The 20,493-nt window shown below is 33.7% G+C and overlaps 1 protein-coding gene across 1 annotated transcript; it reads left to right on the top strand.

Moving 5' to 3' along the window:
• Positions 1-1,354: 1,354 nt before the first annotated feature.
• Positions 1,355-17,211, top strand: memo1 (mediator of cell motility 1). The gene is made up of 9 exons (XM_056470638.1): positions 1,355-1,715; positions 5,744-5,825; positions 5,895-5,963; positions 6,076-6,188; positions 7,054-7,165; positions 9,827-9,969; positions 13,387-13,463; positions 15,775-15,879; positions 16,158-17,211. Exons 1-9 carry the CDS (start codon positions 1,655-1,657, stop codon positions 16,287-16,289), a joined length of 894 nt encoding a protein of 297 aa, XP_056326613.1. The 5' UTR covers positions 1,355-1,654; the 3' UTR covers positions 16,290-17,211.
• Positions 17,212-20,493: the final 3,282 nt, after the last annotated feature.

The following is a 20,493-nucleotide window of genomic DNA, read 5'->3' on the forward strand; positions in this document are numbered from 1 at the left end:
GTAACGTAAGTTGCGTCTGTGACACCGCGTCGCTGTTGCTTTGGAAACGGGACCTTCTTGGGACGGCACACCAGGAGGGACAATTGATAACACTTGATAAGGTCTTCTTCCATGCACATCACTGTTCCCTCTGTCCACCTTGTCACCATGGGGAGCAGGTCCTTCAGCCACTCTGCTCCTCAGCTTTGGAATTCACTTCCTCCTGATCTCCGTAATTTAGACTCTCTTTCACAATTTAAATCCAAACTCAAAACGAATCTGTTTAGAACAGCTTAGTCACTTTAACCCGACTGCATTTTTAAAGTTTGTATTGTATTCTATTGTCTTTTATTGTGTTTTTATTTGAACTGATTGTTCTAGCTGTCCTGTACGGTGACCTTGAGTGTCATGAAAGGCGCCTTTAAATAAAACGCATTATTATTATTATTATTATTATTATTATTATTATTATTATTATTATTATTATTATCGTTATTATTATTTAACATTTGTACTGTCGGATTGCGAGTTTCTTTAATTAAATATTTTTTTGTAAACGCATTGCAGGACATTTATGTTGTGTCTATAAATTATTACAAAATGTTATTTAATATCTACAATAAAAATTGTACTATTAATACATCTAACACAGAACCAGTAACTGGCTATTTGACTGAATTGCTTTAATTTGATATATCGATATCTTTTGTAGTGCAGCCGGTCTCTTACCTCGGATTTATTATTTAAACAAGCTGTTCAAACAAACACCAACCTTTAGGAAACACTGTATTAGGTCCAAAAGCCAGGCAATTAATCTTTTATACAGCAGTGCCCTCTGGTGGTAAACTGCAGGTAGACAGTAGAAATGTACAGTCAGTGAAGTATTTATAATCATAACAATAAGGAAAAATATATCAAATTAAAGGAAACAACAGGTAAGCAGATCTCGAAGATGGACAGGTTGTTTTAGTCCAATAAAATATAAAAAAAACGTTATTCAATATAGCAAACAACGTTTTATGTGTCATACAAATTAATTCTTTCACTGTGTTTTGTACCAATTGACAATCCTAAAACAATTCACACAATTACTCTTCAAGAAAAAATAAACCACAACAAAAAAGTGTGTTTAATCCTGTCTGGTTGTTACATTTGCTGAATGTTTTCACCAAACAAAACGAGCTACGAGTCCACGCCCACATGTTCTTCGCCAATAGATCCTAGACAAACACACCGAGCTATCCAATCATCAAAGCTCTATCAGCATATGCATCATCTAGGTCACGCCTCTTATAGTCATCGTCCAATGAAAATGTCGCCTTTGGTTTGTCAATCAACTCTACCAGCCCAGTTTCTCTGACGGAACGGAAGCCGAGATGGGCCAAACCAGCCCATCCGGATAACAGAGACAAACTTGGCAGCGAGCGGATGAACTGGTCGGATCTTTGTTCTTCACAGGCAGACTATCAACCTCTTTATACTTAAGCGTATCGTCAGTTATATGTCTCGCGTTTTTATCAAGATTATATAAAGCACCGCTTCCCTCGGCACGCAGCTTCAGCACAGTCATATAACGTTACTTTCTGAGCTAGCATATTTTCATAGTGTTTTTAGTTCATTCTTCCCCCCACCGACGAGGTTTTATTGGACCAAGATAGGCGGCGCGGGCACCAAGATGTCGAACCGGATGGTGTGCAGAGAAGCGAGCCACGCCGGCAGCTGGTACACGGCCTCAGGTAGAGCCAGAGACCCGAGAGCGGCCCGGGCCTGAGGTCCGGTGTCCTGCTTACTGTGTGTGAGAGAGTCTGGAAGTGTGTCAATACATAGTGAACTGCCTGCTCAGACAGCAATTTTGACCGCTCCTTTGATGACTAGGATGCTGCCTACGTAGACAGCTCAGTTGGGGTTTAGTCACAGCCCTGTAGATCAGCTGGGAATTATTAAATAGGTGTTGCTAAAATTGTTTAAAGACCGCAGGGTGCGTTTCATAACGTGTAGATTTTTTTCTGAAAGGACAGTCGTTCATTTTATAATTTACTGTGTTTAAAATGTAAAGCTGAATGATTGTAGCTTAATTTTGCTATAGTATCACTTTAAAGGGATTTTACTTTGCTCAGCAATTATTCTAAATCTGCAATCTCGGGTGTTGGTCATAAAATGTCGTTTATTTTATCCCATGTGATTCTTTTATAAAGTACTTTAAATGTTGGAAATTAATTCGAATTGAAGTGAAACCACTTATTTTAGTTCAAATGCCACTATCTAAGCCGTAAAGACGGATTCTGGCATATTTGCCTTGTTATTTATTTATTTATTTATTTTGTATCTAGTATATTCGTGCATTTTTTTTTCTGTGTAAATCAGCAGAAGAGAACAAAAACAGGCCAGCAGTTAGCGGGTTAGCCTGTAGCCAGTGTGTATTTGTGTGTGTTTGTGTATTTTCTTACACAAGACAACTACACAAACTAATACCACAGATTAATATACCATCCACGCTAACTTCACCCAGCCCAGCTTTACCGGATCAGTAAATCCATACTGATGAACTTCTGTCGCTATTCATAAGGCTGGATTTACCCTGCTAACGGCTAAAGCTATTTGATGAAGTATCTATGACAGTTGTACATGACAGCTGTGTTTTTTAGAATAAATAAAATACTGTTTTTTTTTTCTCATGCTGATGTCATTTAATCTTGTGTTTACTGTTACATCGCTCGGTATTTATTTGGTTAGTTCCATTAACGTTACAGTAAAAACAGAGAGCACACTCAGTCACCACATGAAAGTCTGTAGAGGGCCGGTGATGTATTTTTCTCATGCAGTAACAAAGGATGCATGACAAAAGCCTAGTACTGCACACACTAGATCAGATGTGTTTACACCAGTCTGCTTGGCTTTACAGGATGACCTGCATGCCGCCAATGGCATTAGAGATCTTGTTTTGTCTGAAACATTTTTTGATATTTTGCAATGTGTATTTTACACATTATATTTAATATATATAATACAATATGTAATAGATAATGAAATTTACTTAAAGTGATGTGCCATACATTAATAAAAACATATTAATTATGTTATGTCTTGATTTTAAAGATCCAGATTGTAACCTAAAAGGTAATAATGGAATTAAAGTGATTCTATTAAATTCTGTTTAAGGATCACAATGTAGTCTTGTGATTGCAAATGAGTTATTCCCTAAAATATTTACTTCATAACTCTTCTGTAGTTAAAACATTGGATTTGCACCATATAAAATGAGCATAAACATGGCATACATTTGCTATTTTGACCAATTTTCTTTGTATGCAAGAAGCATATTATTCGTAGTATTATTTGCTCAATTATATATGAATAATAATATAATAATAATTAATAAATCCAGAAAAACTGATTCTTTTCCATACTGATTTGTCTATTTTCTTTATGTGTGCACAAATAAAGCATAAATAGTCTCTTTGGTTGTCATTTAATTTGTATTAGATAAAAAAGCCACCCAACTCTCTAGATATTAGTATCCAAATCAGCCATTAAAAATCCATATCCGCCCAACGCTAAAATCAACGTGTTTTCACATTCATCAATATTCATTCTTGGCTGCTCTTGAGAATATCATTAGGGATGTAACCATATGATTCATCGCAGTTTAGAGATTTGATTAACAACGGTTACAATTTGACCAAATTGCCTGCATTCTTGATCCCTTTTAAAGAATCAGCTGAAGTACATCTGTTGACTGGTTCTCAAAACCGTTATCTTGTCCTGTCTGACACTGATAAGAAAGTCATTAGAGCAGGCACAATGGCTCTGTATGAGACTGAAATATTGCTGAAATCAACATTCAGAAAAGCCGTTTCACCTATTGAGGCATTATTTGTTGGATTGATTTATAATTGTATGAGTAATCCTCATGTGAATGCTTGAATATACTGTTATACAGTTTTGTGGCGTGGTGTGTGTTTTTTTTTTTTTTTTTTACATTTTTGCAATAAAAGAACATTTAAGGTATTGGTATTGAACATTTAAGGTATTGTTAAATTAAGGTATAGGTATTGAACATTTAAGGTATTGTTAAATTAAGGTATTGGTATTAAACATTTAAGGTATTGTTAAATTAAAGTTACCTCATTTATTGTACTTCATGTGGTTTTAAACCTTTATGTAGGGTATCCGTGGGGTTTTAAAAGGTCGTAAAATGTCTTAAATCTCAAAAGCTAAATTTTAGGCCTTAAATCTACTAAAATATTGTGTTGTAGGTAGGCATGGGCCGGCTTCAAAAACACAGATTCAAAATAACAAAATATTTTTGCGGTTTTAATACCTTGACTTTTCCAAACCGCGGTAAACCTTGAAACCGGTTATCGTCCCATGCCTAGTTGTAGGTCTTAAATCTTTTTTAACAGGTCTTGTTCTTCCTTTGTTCATGTATAGCTACCCAATCTGGCCATTAACACCCATACAATCACCAACATTCCCAATCTCAATAAAAGCTTTAACTTTTTATTTAAAAATAGCCTTTAGTTACTTTCTTTACAATAACATTTGTTGAAAAGGTCTCAATTAATTTACTGAATTATTATTGTATATATTATTCTAGACTGAAGTAATTGACAGCTATGTTTTGTTCTATTCTTGGAAAGTGTTTTAGGGTTTGTAAATGAATATATTTTTTTAATTTTCAAATATATCCCAACAAAATAATTTTTATTGAGTTATTAAATGTATAAAATTTTAATAATTTTTTAATAGGGCAAGTGAAAATCTTTTCTAACTGGGATATTCTAAAAAATATATTTCCATAGCATCTATTCCTATAAAAGTCTAAAAGGTAATTCATAATGGTCTTAAAAATGTCTTAAAGTCTGACATTTAACTTTGTGAAACCTGCAGAAACCCTGGTTCATGTATAGCTACCCAAATGGCTATTAACACACATACAATCACCAACAATCCCAATCTCAATAAAACTTTTAACTTTTTATTTTAAAAACAACATTTAATTGCTTTCCTTACAGTAACATTTACGTAAAAGTTCTCCATTAATTTACTGCTGAGCATACTGACCTTACATGTATCTTTATTATTAAATTATTATTATTGTATTCTTAAATTATAAGCATTTTTTGATAGGTCAAGTAGAAATCTTTTCCAACTGGGATATAAAAAAAAAATCCTTGGCATTTTGCCTATGTATAAATCTAAAATTTCATTCATAATGGCCTTAAAAAGTCTTAACTTTAACTTGGTGAAACCAGCAGAAACCCTGTTTATGGGTTTCTGTTGAACACAAAAAAGAAATTTTGAAGAATGCCAGTTGCTGGGACTCACTGAAATAACTATAGAAGGCGATGAGCCCCAGCATTTTTCAAATTATCTTTTTTTGTGTTAAATGTAAATCGGTTAATGACAGAATTGTATTTCTGTGTAAAAGTGCCATTTTAATAATGGCAAAATATTAGATTTTTTTTAAAGCCAGAATGAACACTTGATTTGCATTATTAGTCAAAAATATCCACACAAATCTTTCAGTTTTGACTTTAACATGGTCTTGACAGATTTTGTCAAAGTAGCCCTTAAAATATCAATTGTAGGTTATAAAGTCAGACTAGAAATACTTCTATTGACTGAATAAAAACATTTCTACACAGTCAGTATGACAGTTTATAAACTACATTCAAAAGATGATAAATAATCGTCCCAGCTTTAGTGTAAAAAACATTCTCCATGTTTACTAATGGCATTTTTCCTCTCTCCTTATATTTAGGATCCCAGCTTAACGCACAACTTGAGGGCTGGTTATCTCAAGCACAATCTATAGCGGGTCCAGCCAGAGCCATAATAGCACCGTAAGTGGAATGAAACCAGAAAACACTTTCACTTGTATTTCTGCATTCTCAAAGGACTGTATTTTGCAGGCACGCCGGCTACACCTACTGCGGTGCGTGTGCCGCTCACGCCTACAAGCAGGTGGACCCCTCCATCACGTAAGCATTTTTTTAATTTACATTTTTACTTGGCATTCTCTTGACGTAGCCGTAATATTGAGTTTGCCATGGGGAGAGAGGGTAACCGCAGCGCTGCTCTCTCATCCATCAGTCGGAGGGTGTTCATTCTCGGCCCCTCTCACCACGTGCCGCTGTCTCGCTGTGCCCTCTCCCCCGCCGAGGTCTACAGAACACCACTGTACGATCTGAGGATCGACCAGAAGGGTAAGAAGTTTCATTTCTAGGCCTGTCACAAAAATCAATATATCGACTTATCGTGCAGCACATGGACATGACCTCAATCATTTTTAGTGATGCAATATATATGTCGCCCATACACTTTAGCTGATTATGCAACATCTCTATCTCTATTGGAGGTGTCAGTGTCAGTAAGGTCAAAAACACTATAGTATTTACTATAAATTACTATATTATATTTTCATGTGGATATCTGTCAACTGAAAATAGATCTGCAAGCAGATATTGCAGCCTCTGTTCATTTTTTACCTTGCACTTGTTTTCACGTTCTAATTCCAATGCCTCATTGTTAAATTATTTAAATGACTATAATTACATAAAATATTCCTAAAAATAAAATATGTTGTGTTCTGTGGAAGAGTGTACTTGCATTGTGATGATATTATATTGTCATTCTGGCATTATATATTGAGTGGCTTATAATGGTCTTAAAATGACAATAATGTAGTTTATTGCAATATATTTTGGTGCAATATATTTTGCAACAGAAATGGATATCGTGACAGGCCTACTCATTTCCTCCCTGCCCGCTCTCAAACCAAAACCTTGGCAGGATTAAATGCTGACTGAATAACAATGCACAGAAAAGGTGTCACCCAGATTGTTTTTAACTTCAGGCTCATTTGCTTTCTAAAGGTGCTTTGGAGAGGAGATCACATTTTGTTAGCTTTCCCATAGCCGTTGTGATGTTAGACATGCAATATGAAACGATAAGATATAATTATTAGATGATGCTTCGTATTAAGGAGGCTTTGTGATATTGTGATTGTCATTGCAACATCTCAGTGCAATAAACAAAGGCTTTGATTGTCTTCACATCTCTGTTTGGCAGTTTACGCTGATCTGTGGAAAACGGGCATGTTTGAGAGGATGAGTCTGCAGACAGATGAAGATGAACACAGCATTGAGATGCACCTGCCTTATACCGCTAAAGCCATGGAGAGGTAACTACCAACCAGATGACATCATACCCCTGTTCAAGATGTGGATGACTTTTGTATTTGAGTTTTTAAGATGCAGCCATGATTCTTGACTATTTATGAAATGTAGGTCAAGAACTAGCGTTATTTTTTTTAATGTGACTTTGTTTTGTAGATTTCAGGAATCACCTAGAACTGTGATATAGGTTACTGGAGAATTATATAACATAAACAGTCCTTTGAGAATAATGTGAATTTTTTTTTTCAAATAATTTTTCAAATATTATCACGGTATTTCCTGCCTTTTTCCTTTTAAGTTGGTTGAAAAAAAAAGCAGTTTTCCTTTAAGAAATGATTAGTTTTTGATTGGCTACAGAACAAAGTACTTTTTCCAAATGACTTGCCTAGTTAACCTTAGTTTAATTTTCACTTAATACTAGTATCTTAATACTAGTATCTTGTAAAATAGTATGTACTATCATCATGACAAAGACAATAGAAATGATTTATTAGAAATTAGCTATGGAAACTATTATTTTTTTAAAAATGTTATAAAAAACATCTCCATGAAATAGCACTAGGGAAATATTTGAAAGAATTCAAACATTAATAATTTTGGCTTTGATTAGTTCAGAGACATAAAGAAATGCTTTTATTCTGCAAAAATTGTATAATTTCTGCATTTTAACAATATTATTGTTTCAAAGCAGCTTTATAATCAATTGCAATCTATAACAAAAAAGTTAAGCTTATTAGTTACTGTAACTTTATTAGTTACTAATAACTTTAATTAACTAGTAGCTTTAACAGTTAAGGTTATTCTATATAAACATAGTTAACTTGCAGTTATATAGTATATGTGTGATGTCTATGTGTAGGTAGATATACAGTGGGGGAAATAAGTATTCAATACATCATCTTTTTTCATTAAACATATTTCTAAAAGTGCTGTTGAATTGAATTTTTCACTGAATGTTGGTAACAACCAAAGAAATCCATATATACAAAGAAAACAATATTAATTAGTTTATGAATGAAGTTATGTGTAATAAAATGAAATGACACAGAAAAAAGTGTTGAACACATGAAGAAAGGGAGATTTAGAAAGACAGTGAAAGCTCAGATAGCAGCTAAAATCTCTCAGTAGTTATTCAGCAACCCTCTGCTCTTCATCAGTGTAAATTAATATTCGCTGCTTCAGTTCAACATTAGCAGGAGGATGAAGATGAAACCAGAGTGGACATTTCAGCAAGACAATGATCCAAAACACAGCCAAGGAAACTCTCAAATGCTTTCAGAGAAAGAAAATCAAGCTGTAGAATGGTCCAACCAATCACCTGACTTGAATCCAATAGAGAATACAAAATAAAGATCAGTTTGGATAGAGAAGACCCACAGAAGCATCAAGATTTTTAACTCTATTGAAGTCTGTAAAAAACTCACACCTGAGCAATTTATGTGACTTCACTCTTTATATGAGAGGCGTCTTTAAGCTACCATTACCAAAAAAAGCCTTTTATATAAAGTATTAAATTTGTTTTTAGTAGTTCAACACTTTCTCCTTGTGTCATTCCATTGTTCTTACAAATAACTATTTTTTCAATTTGTTTTTGCTTTGTTTTTATGGTTGTATTGTTTGGGTTTTTACCAAAATCTGGTTCAATTCCATGTCAACAGCTCCTTAAGAATATTTTCCCAGAATAAAACATGACATATTGAATACTTTTTCCCCCCGCTGTGTGTGTAGGTATAAGTCAAATTACTATATTAGAGAGTATTCAAGTGACACTGAAGACTGCTGAAAACTCACAACATTACAACAGTGCATTTTTAAATTATACTAAAACAAGGAGAGTCATTTGAAATATTAATAGTATTCAACACCATTACTGCTACTTGTTCCTGTGTTTACGATACAATAGTAACTATAACCTTTTTGAGGACAAGACTTCTTTGAAAAATCATGCATATGACTACTGTATAGGAATATTAGTGATGCTACACATCAGCAAAAGAAGTCTCATCTTCTGCTCTGCTTTATCATTATTATATTATATCAAAATATGTTTTTGTGGTACTTAAGTTTTGTATACCTCTACCTGAGACCTACATGTCTTTGTGTAGAACACACAAAAATGTAAAGAGAGGGAAAAATAAACTATCAAGGTTTCACCTCATCTCCATGCAGAGGCCATGAGCAGCATTATTGACCCATCGTCCCACTCTAATGCTCATTCATCTCTGTCAGATCTACTAATTATGTTGTCAGGATCTGTTTACCTAGTGCAGTGCATGCAATTAGTTTGCTGTGATGTGATGGATGTTCAGTTTTTTTGAACTCAAACCTCCAACTGCTTCTAATATTCCCTTAAAACATTACTGTATATGGGCATAGAGAAGTTAACATTTACTCAGAATGTTTGATTAGACATTTGGATTTTTTTTTATCCCAAGCAGAGCAATTAGTTGCCGAGCAACTGTAATATTTCTAAAGGTTTTCAGCATTTTCTCTTCACTAATCTCTCATACCTCTGCAATTTGGAGAATTGAAAGCCCTTACAGAGCTATTGATGTGAAATGGCTACACCGTTTTAAAAACACATTGACAAAAGAACGTGCAAATGTCAAATCTCCATCTGGGAGCAGACAAATGATTTGTTCTGTGCTTTTGTTTCTCAAAAACAGCCATAAAGATGAGTTCAGCATCGTCCCTGTGCTGGTTGGAGCTCTGAGCGAATCTAAAGAGCAGGAATATGGCAAGCTGCTAAGCAAATACCTGGCTGACCCCTCCAATCTCTTCATCATTTCCTCTGACTTCTGCCATTGGGGTGTGTGTCCACTTGCACGCTTTAAGTTTTCAGCTGTCAAAAAAAGTAGTAAAATGATCAGTGTCATTTATTTATAGTTTGTAATTTCCTGTTCTTAACACGAGAAGTACTGATGACAAGATGCTGACATCTTGTCAGTGTTAAATCTACTAAGGTTTGTACAGACTGCTCTTGACGTTCTGGTACTGGTCAGTGCTCTGGGTATGTCATTATTGAGAAATGAATGAAAATGAATGAATGAGAAAAAAAAACAATTGAGCAATTTGAGCATTATGGATGTGACATGGGTGGTAAAAACTTAAAACATTAATTCACAGAGAAAGCATACAGTTGAAGTCAGAATTATTAGCCCCCCTTTTATTTTTTTTTATTTTTTAAATATTTCCCAAATGATGTTTAACAGAGCCATGAAATTTTCACAGTATGTCTGATAATATTTTTTCTTCTGGCGAAAGTCTTATTTATTTTTTTTCGGCTAGAATAAAAGCAGTTTTTAATTAAAAAAAAAACATTTTAAGGTAAAAATGATTAGCCCCTTTAAGCTATATATTTTTTCCGATAGTCTATTGTTAGTCCATCGTTATACTATAACGATAATTATAATATACTATATACTATTGCCTAATTACCCTGTCCTGCCTATTTAACCTAATTAACATAGTTTAGCCTTTAAATGTCACTTTAAGCTGTATAGAAGAGTCTTGAAAAATATCCAGTCAAATAGTATTTACTGTCATCATGACAAAGGTAAAATAAATCAGTTACTAGAAATGAGTAGGCCCACACAGAATCTGCGTTATCATTGAGTCTATATAGTTACTCATGGAAATGTGTAAATTTATATATATTCAGTTTTTAAATTAATTTCACTAATATTATGTGATATATTAATAGTAATATTAAAATGTTCATATGATTTATTTACAATACGGTTTATAAAGTAATATTTTCTGTCTTTTAGTAGATATAGTATGAGAGACTTGCTTTTTTACCAAATAAGTGCATCTTATTGGATTTGCATTTTAAACATTAAATAAAAGTTACAAATGTATTATTTTTTATTTCATAAATTACATTTTTAGTTATGATACTCCTAAAATCAGTCCACATAATCCGCAGATTTTTTTTACAAAATTCTTTGCAGAAATATGTCCGCAGATTCTGTCTCGCCCTAGAAATGAGTTATTAAAACTATTATGTTTAGAAATGTGTTGAAAAATCTTCTCTTTGCTAAACAGAATTGGGGAAAAAAATAAACAGGGGGGCTAATAATTCAGGGAGGCTTATAATTCTGACTTTAACTGTATGTCAACATTATATTGAGGCATCTGTTTATATTTTTCCAAAACAACTTGAATCTGAAAAATATGAATCTGCAAACATATTTTAGATTTTAAATTAGAAAAATAAACATGCGTAATGGATGTGACCAAAAAAGTATGCGAGTTTGCAGTATACAACATACTTTGTAGAAATTAAACAACACAAGAAACCGAAATGTGCGCACATCTAAGAATCTCAATAAAAAATAAACGCAGTAGCAAAAGATCAAAAGAAAATCGGCACACTGCCACTTTAGCTCTCAAATTTTTTTAATATCACAATATTTTGACCTACATGGTCTTCATCATGAAGACCATGTAGGTCAAAACGTTATAATATTAAAAAAAATGTTGAGAGCTAAAGTGGCAGTGTGCCGATTTTCTTTTGATCTTTTGCTACTATATTAAATTACACAACCCAAAAGAAAAAATGCTTATTAAAAGGATGAGTTCTCACTATAGAACAAAAATTACAGATTATATTTTTTTTACATCCTTGCATCTATGAGGAAAAAGCTTCGTTATGGATGTAACGGATGTGAAATTAGCACTTGTGTGACTTTGGTAAATCAAATATAATAGTTTGAAAACATTGACAGAGGCATTTTTGAGTATTTTTTGAGTACTGTAAAATACAAGCCTACATAAACTTAGAAAGGATTTGACTATTTTGGTTGACAAGGTTGACATTTGCATGAAATTGCTCAATAAACATTATGACAAGTACTTTTAATTTAGCTTTGCGTGTGTGTGCATTCTCATGTTCAGTGAATTTATTTTAGTGATTTATTTAGTGACTGTTATTTTTATTTACACTCCAAATAATTAATAATTTATTGTAACGGTAATATAAAAAAAACCTCACAAGCATATTTGAAATGCATAATTAGAATCATCATATAATGATATTAAAATCCTCAAGTGCATTCCCAAAATATGAATTGTCATTTTAAATCTACCATTTGCAACAATGAAGTTTTAATAATAAGAAATCACAAAAAAAAAAAAATTACTGCTAATTCATTTACATATTTTCTCAGAATCAGAATATATTTCAGAGGTCAGAATAAGTTTAATTTTTGACAGACATCTATAACCCCTGTCTTTGGGATATATATATACGGGGTGTATATACTGTATGTACGGGGTTATAGGTATATTTATCAAAAATTAAACTCATTCTGACTTCTGAAATGTATTGCGATTCATCTCACAATATATCATGGCTCAGTGGTTAATACTAAAGCCTCACAGCAAGAAGGTCGCTGGTTCGAGTTCCGGGTGGGCCAGTTAGCATTTCTGTGTGGAGTTTGTATGTTCTGCTCGTGTTCACGTGGGTTTCCTCCGGGTGCTTTGGTTTCCCCCACAGTCCAAAGACATGCGCTATAGGTGAATTGGATGATCTAAATTGGTCTAAAGGGTATGAGTGTATGTGCGTTTACCTCTACTGGGTTGCAGCTTGAACGCCATCCGCTGCGTAAAACATATGCTGGATAAGTTGGCGGTTCATCCTGCCATGGCAACCCCTGATAAACAAGGGACTAAGTTGAAGGAAAATGAATGAATGATTGACACTAAAGTAAAACCTCATCTTTTTATTCAATATTCTGCTTCAGCTGGAAATCCGTCACAATACTTAACTAATATTTGTAGTAATTTCCTTCCTGTTCAACCCGTTGGACTTTAATGATCTGATGCTCGACAATCATGCATAAAAAGTCAACTAAAGGAAAAAAAAAACTATAATAAGCAACACTGTGGACATCTGACATGCATGGTGTGCTCATTTGTGCGAGGCGAATTTCTTGCAAACCACTCATAAAATGAAGTGTCTGAAATGAATGATAACGAAAGCAGCATGAATCTAGTAAGAAAGATATGCTCATTTTCATCTCTCACCCACAACATCTCAGCAGCACAGACTCTCAGCCTCTCCATCACTTATGAAGCTTGAGAAACGCTGCCTAAATAGCCAGCTGACTTCTGTAGCAAGATTCAAATCAAAATAAAGGTCATAATTAATGCTGTATATTTGTAGGATTTTTTTTGCTAGTTAAATGATCTGTGATTATATTTTGTTTAATCTGTTCTGCAGGTCAGCGTTTCCGTTACACCTACTACGATGAAAGCCAAGGAGAGATTTACAGATCTATCGAGCACCTTGATAAAATGGTAAACTTTTGTGCCCTTTGCTTCTGGTTAACTCAGTTAATGTCTGATATATGAGATTTACATGCAAGCGGTCCATTCTGGTTTGGGAAACACAGTATGTTTAATCCTATTGGTGTTTCTAGAGGGGGAAAAGAAAAGTGAGGAATTTTTCTCCAAGCTAAAGAGTCATTGTTATGGTTACTCTGACGTGGAAGTCGGTGATTCAAAGACCGATTTTAATACTTTCCACCCATGACAGTCTATCAAATAGCAGATGTTCTTAGCAACCCAAGCCTAATTAAAGGCTTACCAACTGGGCAGAGCCCTTTTGCATCTGTAGGGTCATTTACTGGACAAGGATTGTGTTTGATCTGCAGCTCCTTCTAGGAAATAGGCATTCATTATTGTGTACCTGAAAATCCATCTTGCTTTTGGAGAGTTAAATAGTTTATATCAAGCAATTAAACTACACCAGATGTCTAATGCTGCATTTCATCATCAGAGAGCCATAACCAAAACAAAAATGAAATGTATAATATTATTAACTGTTTTAATGAGAATGACTTGTTGATGTTGATAAGAAATATTTGGGTCAAAGATGAAAAAGTGGTTTTCAAGAGTTTTGAAAATATAAATCATTTATTACTAATTTATTATTAATAATGTATTACAAATAGTCGTAAAGTGAGCACAATACACCTGTCTTTTACTCACTCTTTACTGACTCAATGTTAAATTCACAATTGATTTTCAGTAGTTGACAACTACTGTTGTTTGTTTTTAATCCAGTTAATAGTTTTCATTATTATGAGAGATTTTAAGGGTTCAAAAACCTAGCAGGGCCCTATTAGCAGGCCAGTTGTTGGTTGAAGTCCCCAGATCAAGATATAAATACTAGAGTGATTGTTCTTTTGCAGTGGTAGGTCCAACACTGTGGAATACCCTTCCTATAGAACTTCACATCATCAAGAATGTGGCACTATTTAAAGCACAACTTAAAACCTTTTTATTTAGAACTGCTTTTGATATTCAGTAGTGCAAAATGCCGGTTTATTGTTTTATTGACACTCTTGATTAGATTGTGTTCTAACCATCTTATGTGTTTTTTAATGTTTAAAGCACTTTGGGCAGCCCCCTGGTTGTAATAAAGTGCTATATAAATAAAGTGGATTGATATTACAAAAAAAATCTATCATAAACATTTAATGACATTCAAAAATCTTGCTCTTAAATAAATCATATATTTAAAATACAATCAAATTTAGTACTATCCCATTATTTTTTATGCTATATTTTCATAATTACAGGTCAGAATAAGAATGTTTCTTTTTGCACACATATATTGGTTATTCTGAATGATGATGAAACATGAAACCATATTTTGACACATTTTAAACAAAAGTTGAGACATTAATGTAGATACTTGCATTCAGTATGCTTTCTATGTATATAAAGTAGTGCTGGGTAAAGATTAATAACAAATAATCACATAAAAAAAACTATAGTTTTATATATATATTTATATATACATGTATATATGTGTAGTTATAAAATACTGTATATATGTACAATATAAGATACAAATTATATATACATTAAAATATCTATGTGACAGTTTTGTATAGTTTTGTTTTGATGTACAGTTGAAGTCAGAATTATTAGCCCCCAGAATATTTTTTTTCTTTTTTTTTTTATATTTCCCAATTGATGTTTATCAGAGCAAGGACATTTTCACAGTATGTCTGATAATATTTTTTCTTCTGTAGAAAGTCAGATTTTTTTATTTTCGGTTAAAATAAAAGCCATTTTTAATTTTTTGAAAACCATTTTAAGGTCAAAATTATTAGCCCCTTTAAGCTATATTTTTTCCCAATTATCTACAGAACAAACTATCATTATACAATAACTTGCCTAATTACCCTAATCTGCCTAGTTAACTTAATTAACCTAGTTAAGCCTTTAAATGTCACTTCAAGCTAAAAATATCTAGTAAATATTATTTACTGTCATCATGGTAAAGATAAATTAAATCAGTTATTAGAAATGAGTTATTAAAACTATTATGTTTAGAACTGTGTTGAAAAAAAAAATCTTCTCTCCGTTAAACAGAAATTGTGGGAAAAATGGGGGGGCTAATAATTCTGACTTCAACTGTATGTGTTTGTATCACATATACATAAAAAATATATAAAATGAATAAACACACGTAATGCCAAAATAAACTTTTATTTTGGATATGATTAATCATTACCAGCACTAATATAAATCACCCTTGAAACCAAAATGGGACCCATATGCATTAATGTGTTTTCTTTGTTTTCATGTTTTTCAGGGAATGGGAATTATAGAACAATTGGACCCCATGTCCTTTAGCAATTACTTGAAGAAATATCATAATACGATTTGTGGTCGCCATCCCATCGGCGTTCTTCTAAATGTAAGTACCTAATGAATTATTCATTCGAACGGCTCCGTGAATTTCCCTCAGGACATTTTATTTAGCAAACCATTGTTGACTCAATAAAGCAGAAGCAGAATAATGCAAATAATGGCTAGCCCGTAAGCATGGTAATTAGTCAAGCACTTAACCGGTGCGGAGCTTTTATTAATGTCATCTTTTCTTCCCTCCCCCCCAACTAATGTCTTTCATTATCAAGCTTTTAAGATTTACTATTGTCTGTGGTCTAAAAGCATCTCTTCATTGCTGATTCTCAGGCCGTGGCGGAACTGAAAAAGAACGGCATAGACATGAACTTCTCTTTCCTAAACTATGCGCAGTCGAGTCAGTGCCGAAACTGGTCGGACAGCTCTGTGAGTTATGCTGCTGGAGCTCTCATCGTTCATTGAGGTGAACTGTCCTTGGAGCCTCCTAGAAGATCCTTTCCCACCTATCCCCCACATCTTTTCCCTGCCTCTTCTATAGGAAGGACATGCGAAGTTCGTCGCAGCTGGGAATCCTCAAAACATACCCCCAATTCAGATGTAACGTTAGATACTAACCTCCTCTTACTACAGCTTTTCCTACAGAGGCAACTCGGATGATGCTATAGCTTGAAATACAGCCGCAGTTTTTTTGGGGGTGTTGCAAGGTCAGATTTTTTTGGTTGTGTTTCATTTTTTGGATCGTTTAGTTGGGGGTTGTGAGGCAGAATCCACTTTTGACCCACAAAGGACTTAAGGTGTCCGATGAGCCCTTGTATAATTGAAAAGCAAGACACACTTAAAGTTTAAATAAAGAAATAAAACCATTGGCATTGCACTCTTTTCGCAAGTCTACATATATAATGTTTCACATAATGATTTGGGAAAAAAAGGAAGTTGACGGATTGTAACATGCCCATGTACACCCTGAGAATTGTAGTAATAGCTACTGCGATGGTCCTGTTGTAGTTTTTTTAAAGGGCTACACGATACCCACTAACCCTCCACTGTACTGGATATACCAAAAATAGCTTTTCTTTCATCTAATCTTTTCTTGTAGTCGAATTAAAGTCTTTTTTTCTGATTCTTATATTTTGTTCTGTTTATTTTATTTCCTCACGATTATTTAGCTTTAATACGCGTTTGACATGTAATCTCAATGTGTGGAAGTATTTAGTGGTGTTTAAAGTCTAAAGGAAGTGTTTTAATTTAGCGCAGTTCAGGTGGCCCTTTTTTAAATAGCTATGGAGGACGAAACTTGCAAAGACAATGAATTATGCATTCATTTATTTATTTATGCATTTGAATAAATAAATGATTAAATAAATCCATAAATGCCTGCATTAAACATTTTTTAGAGTAAGTAAATTGGCAAATACAGTGTTCTGGATATGAGTACACCCCATTTTGAAAATGAATATTTGTATCCATTTCTTAGTGAATATAGGCCCTGTATTTTGGTATATTTAAACAAAACAGATTTAATAAACAGATATATTTATTCAAATAATATTTCAGTCGCAAAACATTTTTAGAAATAGAAAGATAATTTAAATTCATGCTAAATATTGGATAAATAAATTACAAACTAAAAAATTTCAACCAAATTATATACATTTTTTTGTGTCTTGAATTTAGCTCTTTTAAAAAATAAAATTTATTTAATATTTTTCTATAACATATAAATTTGGGTGTACTAATTTTTGACCGTTATACGTTATATAGCTCCAGATTTTACTACGGTACTGACAAATCTAATGTATCGGCACATATATAATATTGTAAAGCTTCCTATTGAAAAAAATAAATTTAAATGAGAGGTTTGTGAGGCGGTGTACTCATATATGCTGAGCACTGTAAATATATATAAATCCATAAATTTCTAAATAAATAAATATGTTAATAATTAATAGTGCGGGCAGATAAATAATTAAATAAATTGCACGAATGCTGGGTGAATAAGAATATGCTAAACTGAAAGTTGATCCCCTATCCCCCCCCCCCCCCCCCCCCCCCCTTCCCACGTTTATTCATTTTTGAATGTAGTTCCGAGTTTACTTTTGTCCTCAGCTCAACATGCTAATGAGAGGACGTCTGTCAATCATCAGAAGGCGGTCTTTATACCAACATTGACTGATCTATAGAAAAATTTTGTTTTGGAATGTCATTTTATTTTCCTTTGGCTTAGTCCCTTTATTGATCAGGAGTCGCCACCTTATCAAGCGTAATGAACCACCAACTTATCCAGCATATGTTTTTTACGCATCGGATTCCCTTCCAGCTACAACCCAGTACTGGGAAACACTCATACACACTTATTCACATTCACACACATACATTCACTTATAGTGCATGTCTTGGGACTGTTGGGGGAAATCGGAGTACCCGGAGGAAACCCACGCCAACATGGGGAGAACGTGTAAACTTCCCACAGAAATGCCAAGTGACCCAGCCGAGGCTCGAACCATCGACCTTCTTGGTGTAAGGTGACAGTGCTACCCACTGAGCCACCGTGTCGCCCATTACCCTCGAATTATTTTATTATTTTTAATTTTAACTGCCTTCGATGATTGACAGACACTCTCTCGTTAGCATGTTGAGAGGAGGAAAAAGTAAATATGAAATTCTTTTCAAAAACGAATAAAGGTTTAAAATGGGACAGAAAATCGAATTTCAGTTTAGCATTTTCTAATTTCCACTACATTCGTGTAATTTATAATTAATTATTCATTTGCCTGCATTATTAATTATTTATATATTTATTTATGCAAGAATTTGTAGATTTTATATTTATTTATTTGCATTATTGTTGTATTTTTTCGCAGGAATTTGTGAATTTATTTATTCATTCAGTCATTGTTTATTTGCATATTTATTTATGTATTGTTTTTTTTGAAGGTTTCATCCTCCATAGACAGCTTGCCCCATCAACCTTAAATGGTAAGGGGATTATTTAATTGTATTTTTTTTTTATTCCAATTTCACGCAAGTTAGCAGCCATGTTTATCTAATAGTGATGCACACCCGTATCGAGGAACAATTTTTTTTTTCTGAAAGGCATAGGCGTTTCCTTTTTAATCCATCAACTCCAAGCCTCCCAAAGAGCACAATGCAGCAAGTCCTTTTCTTTGTCTATTTTCTTGGATAACCATCAGAAGGAAAACAGAAATGCTCCTTTTCAACCTCACTAAGGTTTGAAAGCCTCAAACCAGATCTTCAAACAGAAATCAAAGCATGTCGTACCATGCAGATGTGCCTTGGGTCAGTGTTAAAACGTTTATTTTTCATTCTGTGTTATCCACTCTCCATTTTGCCCACACAAAAAAAAAGACTTGATTTTAGTCTGTCTCGAATCGGTTTTCACTGTTTTCAAAGTAGGGGAAGAGATTCATCGGCTTCACCCAGCACAACACCTGTTCTTGTACTGTTAGAGTTTTTGTTATGTTAGTACCGTTTATAATGATTCAAAACTATTAAAATAGCAGTTCACGCGTTGTCAAACCAATGTCGGAGTTAATTGAAGCACTCCACATGGGAGTCGTTTTTTGAATCTCAGGTTACATTGAAGCATTACAGAATTCTCGCCAGATATGACAAAGGGTCATGGCTAATGTTGCAAAGAAACAATAAAGTGTAATAATGACAAAGTTAATATGCTGTGGTGTTCCTTTTACTCGTCCTAAGTGTTTTGCAATTTCTTTCAGTGTTTGTGACATGTTTATGAGCAAGTTTGTTATTGAAGTGGACCACATTCATTTAATTGTGCTTCCCTCCCAAGTTGTCGTTTCTCTGCCGCTACATTTTGTCTTTAATTGAAAGTTAGCTGAATGATTGATCTATGAGTTTAAACCGCACTCTAATCCGTGCTAAGTGAAACAATCTAAATGTGTATGTTTAAATGATTTGTTTGCAGTAAAAGCAATCCTTAACATGCTTCGGTCATTATCAGTTATGGATGTGATTAGAATTGTGCAGTTGTAAAGTATATAGTATATAGTATAGTACTGATATTTGTACTGAAAGTTTTCACTGTAAAAAGCAATTAGTTAGGGGAGAGTGGAGACTAAAGTAATGTGGGACGAAAGTAACAAAGCACTTTTCTCAAAGCCCTGACAACATTTGCTTTCCAGGCTATAGCAGCACATTCAGCATGCAATCCTTGATGGATCTGCCAAATATCAGCTGATTTCAGGACCATGTCCCGCGGTTAGGTCAGAATTTCAGTTTTTAAGTTCTAAAAGTAAATATTGTAGTGATTCTTTTTTTCTTCAAGTTGTTTCTCTTTTGATGCATGACTGGAATGATCAATCTACAGGTTATTTAGTGTAATTACACATCCTTAAGTTAGCAGTCTTTTCAGTTTAAAAGTAATTCAGGTTTAAATGGCATGAGTTCCTGCGGGGACGAAAGTAACACTGTCAGTTATGTCCCACTACAAATAGCCATACCTTATTTTTCACTTCCACGTTAGAGGTATCAGTGTTTTGATTCATGTGTTACAAAAGTAATGCACATTGCAAATAATAATAATGAAATTTTTTTTACCATATTGCACTGTTGGATTGCTTTTTGTAACATTTGATGGAAGTGACATTTAAAATGAAAAAGCCATTTAATATTTTTGTCCAAA

This window comes from Danio aesculapii, chromosome 13, assembly GCF_903798145.1.
Source record: "Danio aesculapii chromosome 13, fDanAes4.1, whole genome shotgun sequence".
Classification (NCBI taxonomy): domain Eukaryota; kingdom Metazoa; phylum Chordata; class Actinopteri; order Cypriniformes; family Danionidae; genus Danio; species Danio aesculapii.

Bases quoted from the DNA above. Each gene is read 5' to 3' on its own strand.
- memo1 (XM_056470638.1), top strand. From the start codon at position 1,655: ATGTCGAACCGGATGGTGTGCAGAGAAGCGAGCCACGCCGGCAGCTGG. The intron at 9,970-13,386 runs GTGTGTGTCCAC...TCTGTTCTGCAG, and splicing joins CTCTGACTTCTGCCATTGGG to GTCAGCGTTTCCGTTACACC. The intron at 15,880-16,157 runs GTAAGTACCTAA...GCTGATTCTCAG, and splicing joins CCATCGGCGTTCTTCTAAAT to GCCGTGGCGGAACTGAAAAA.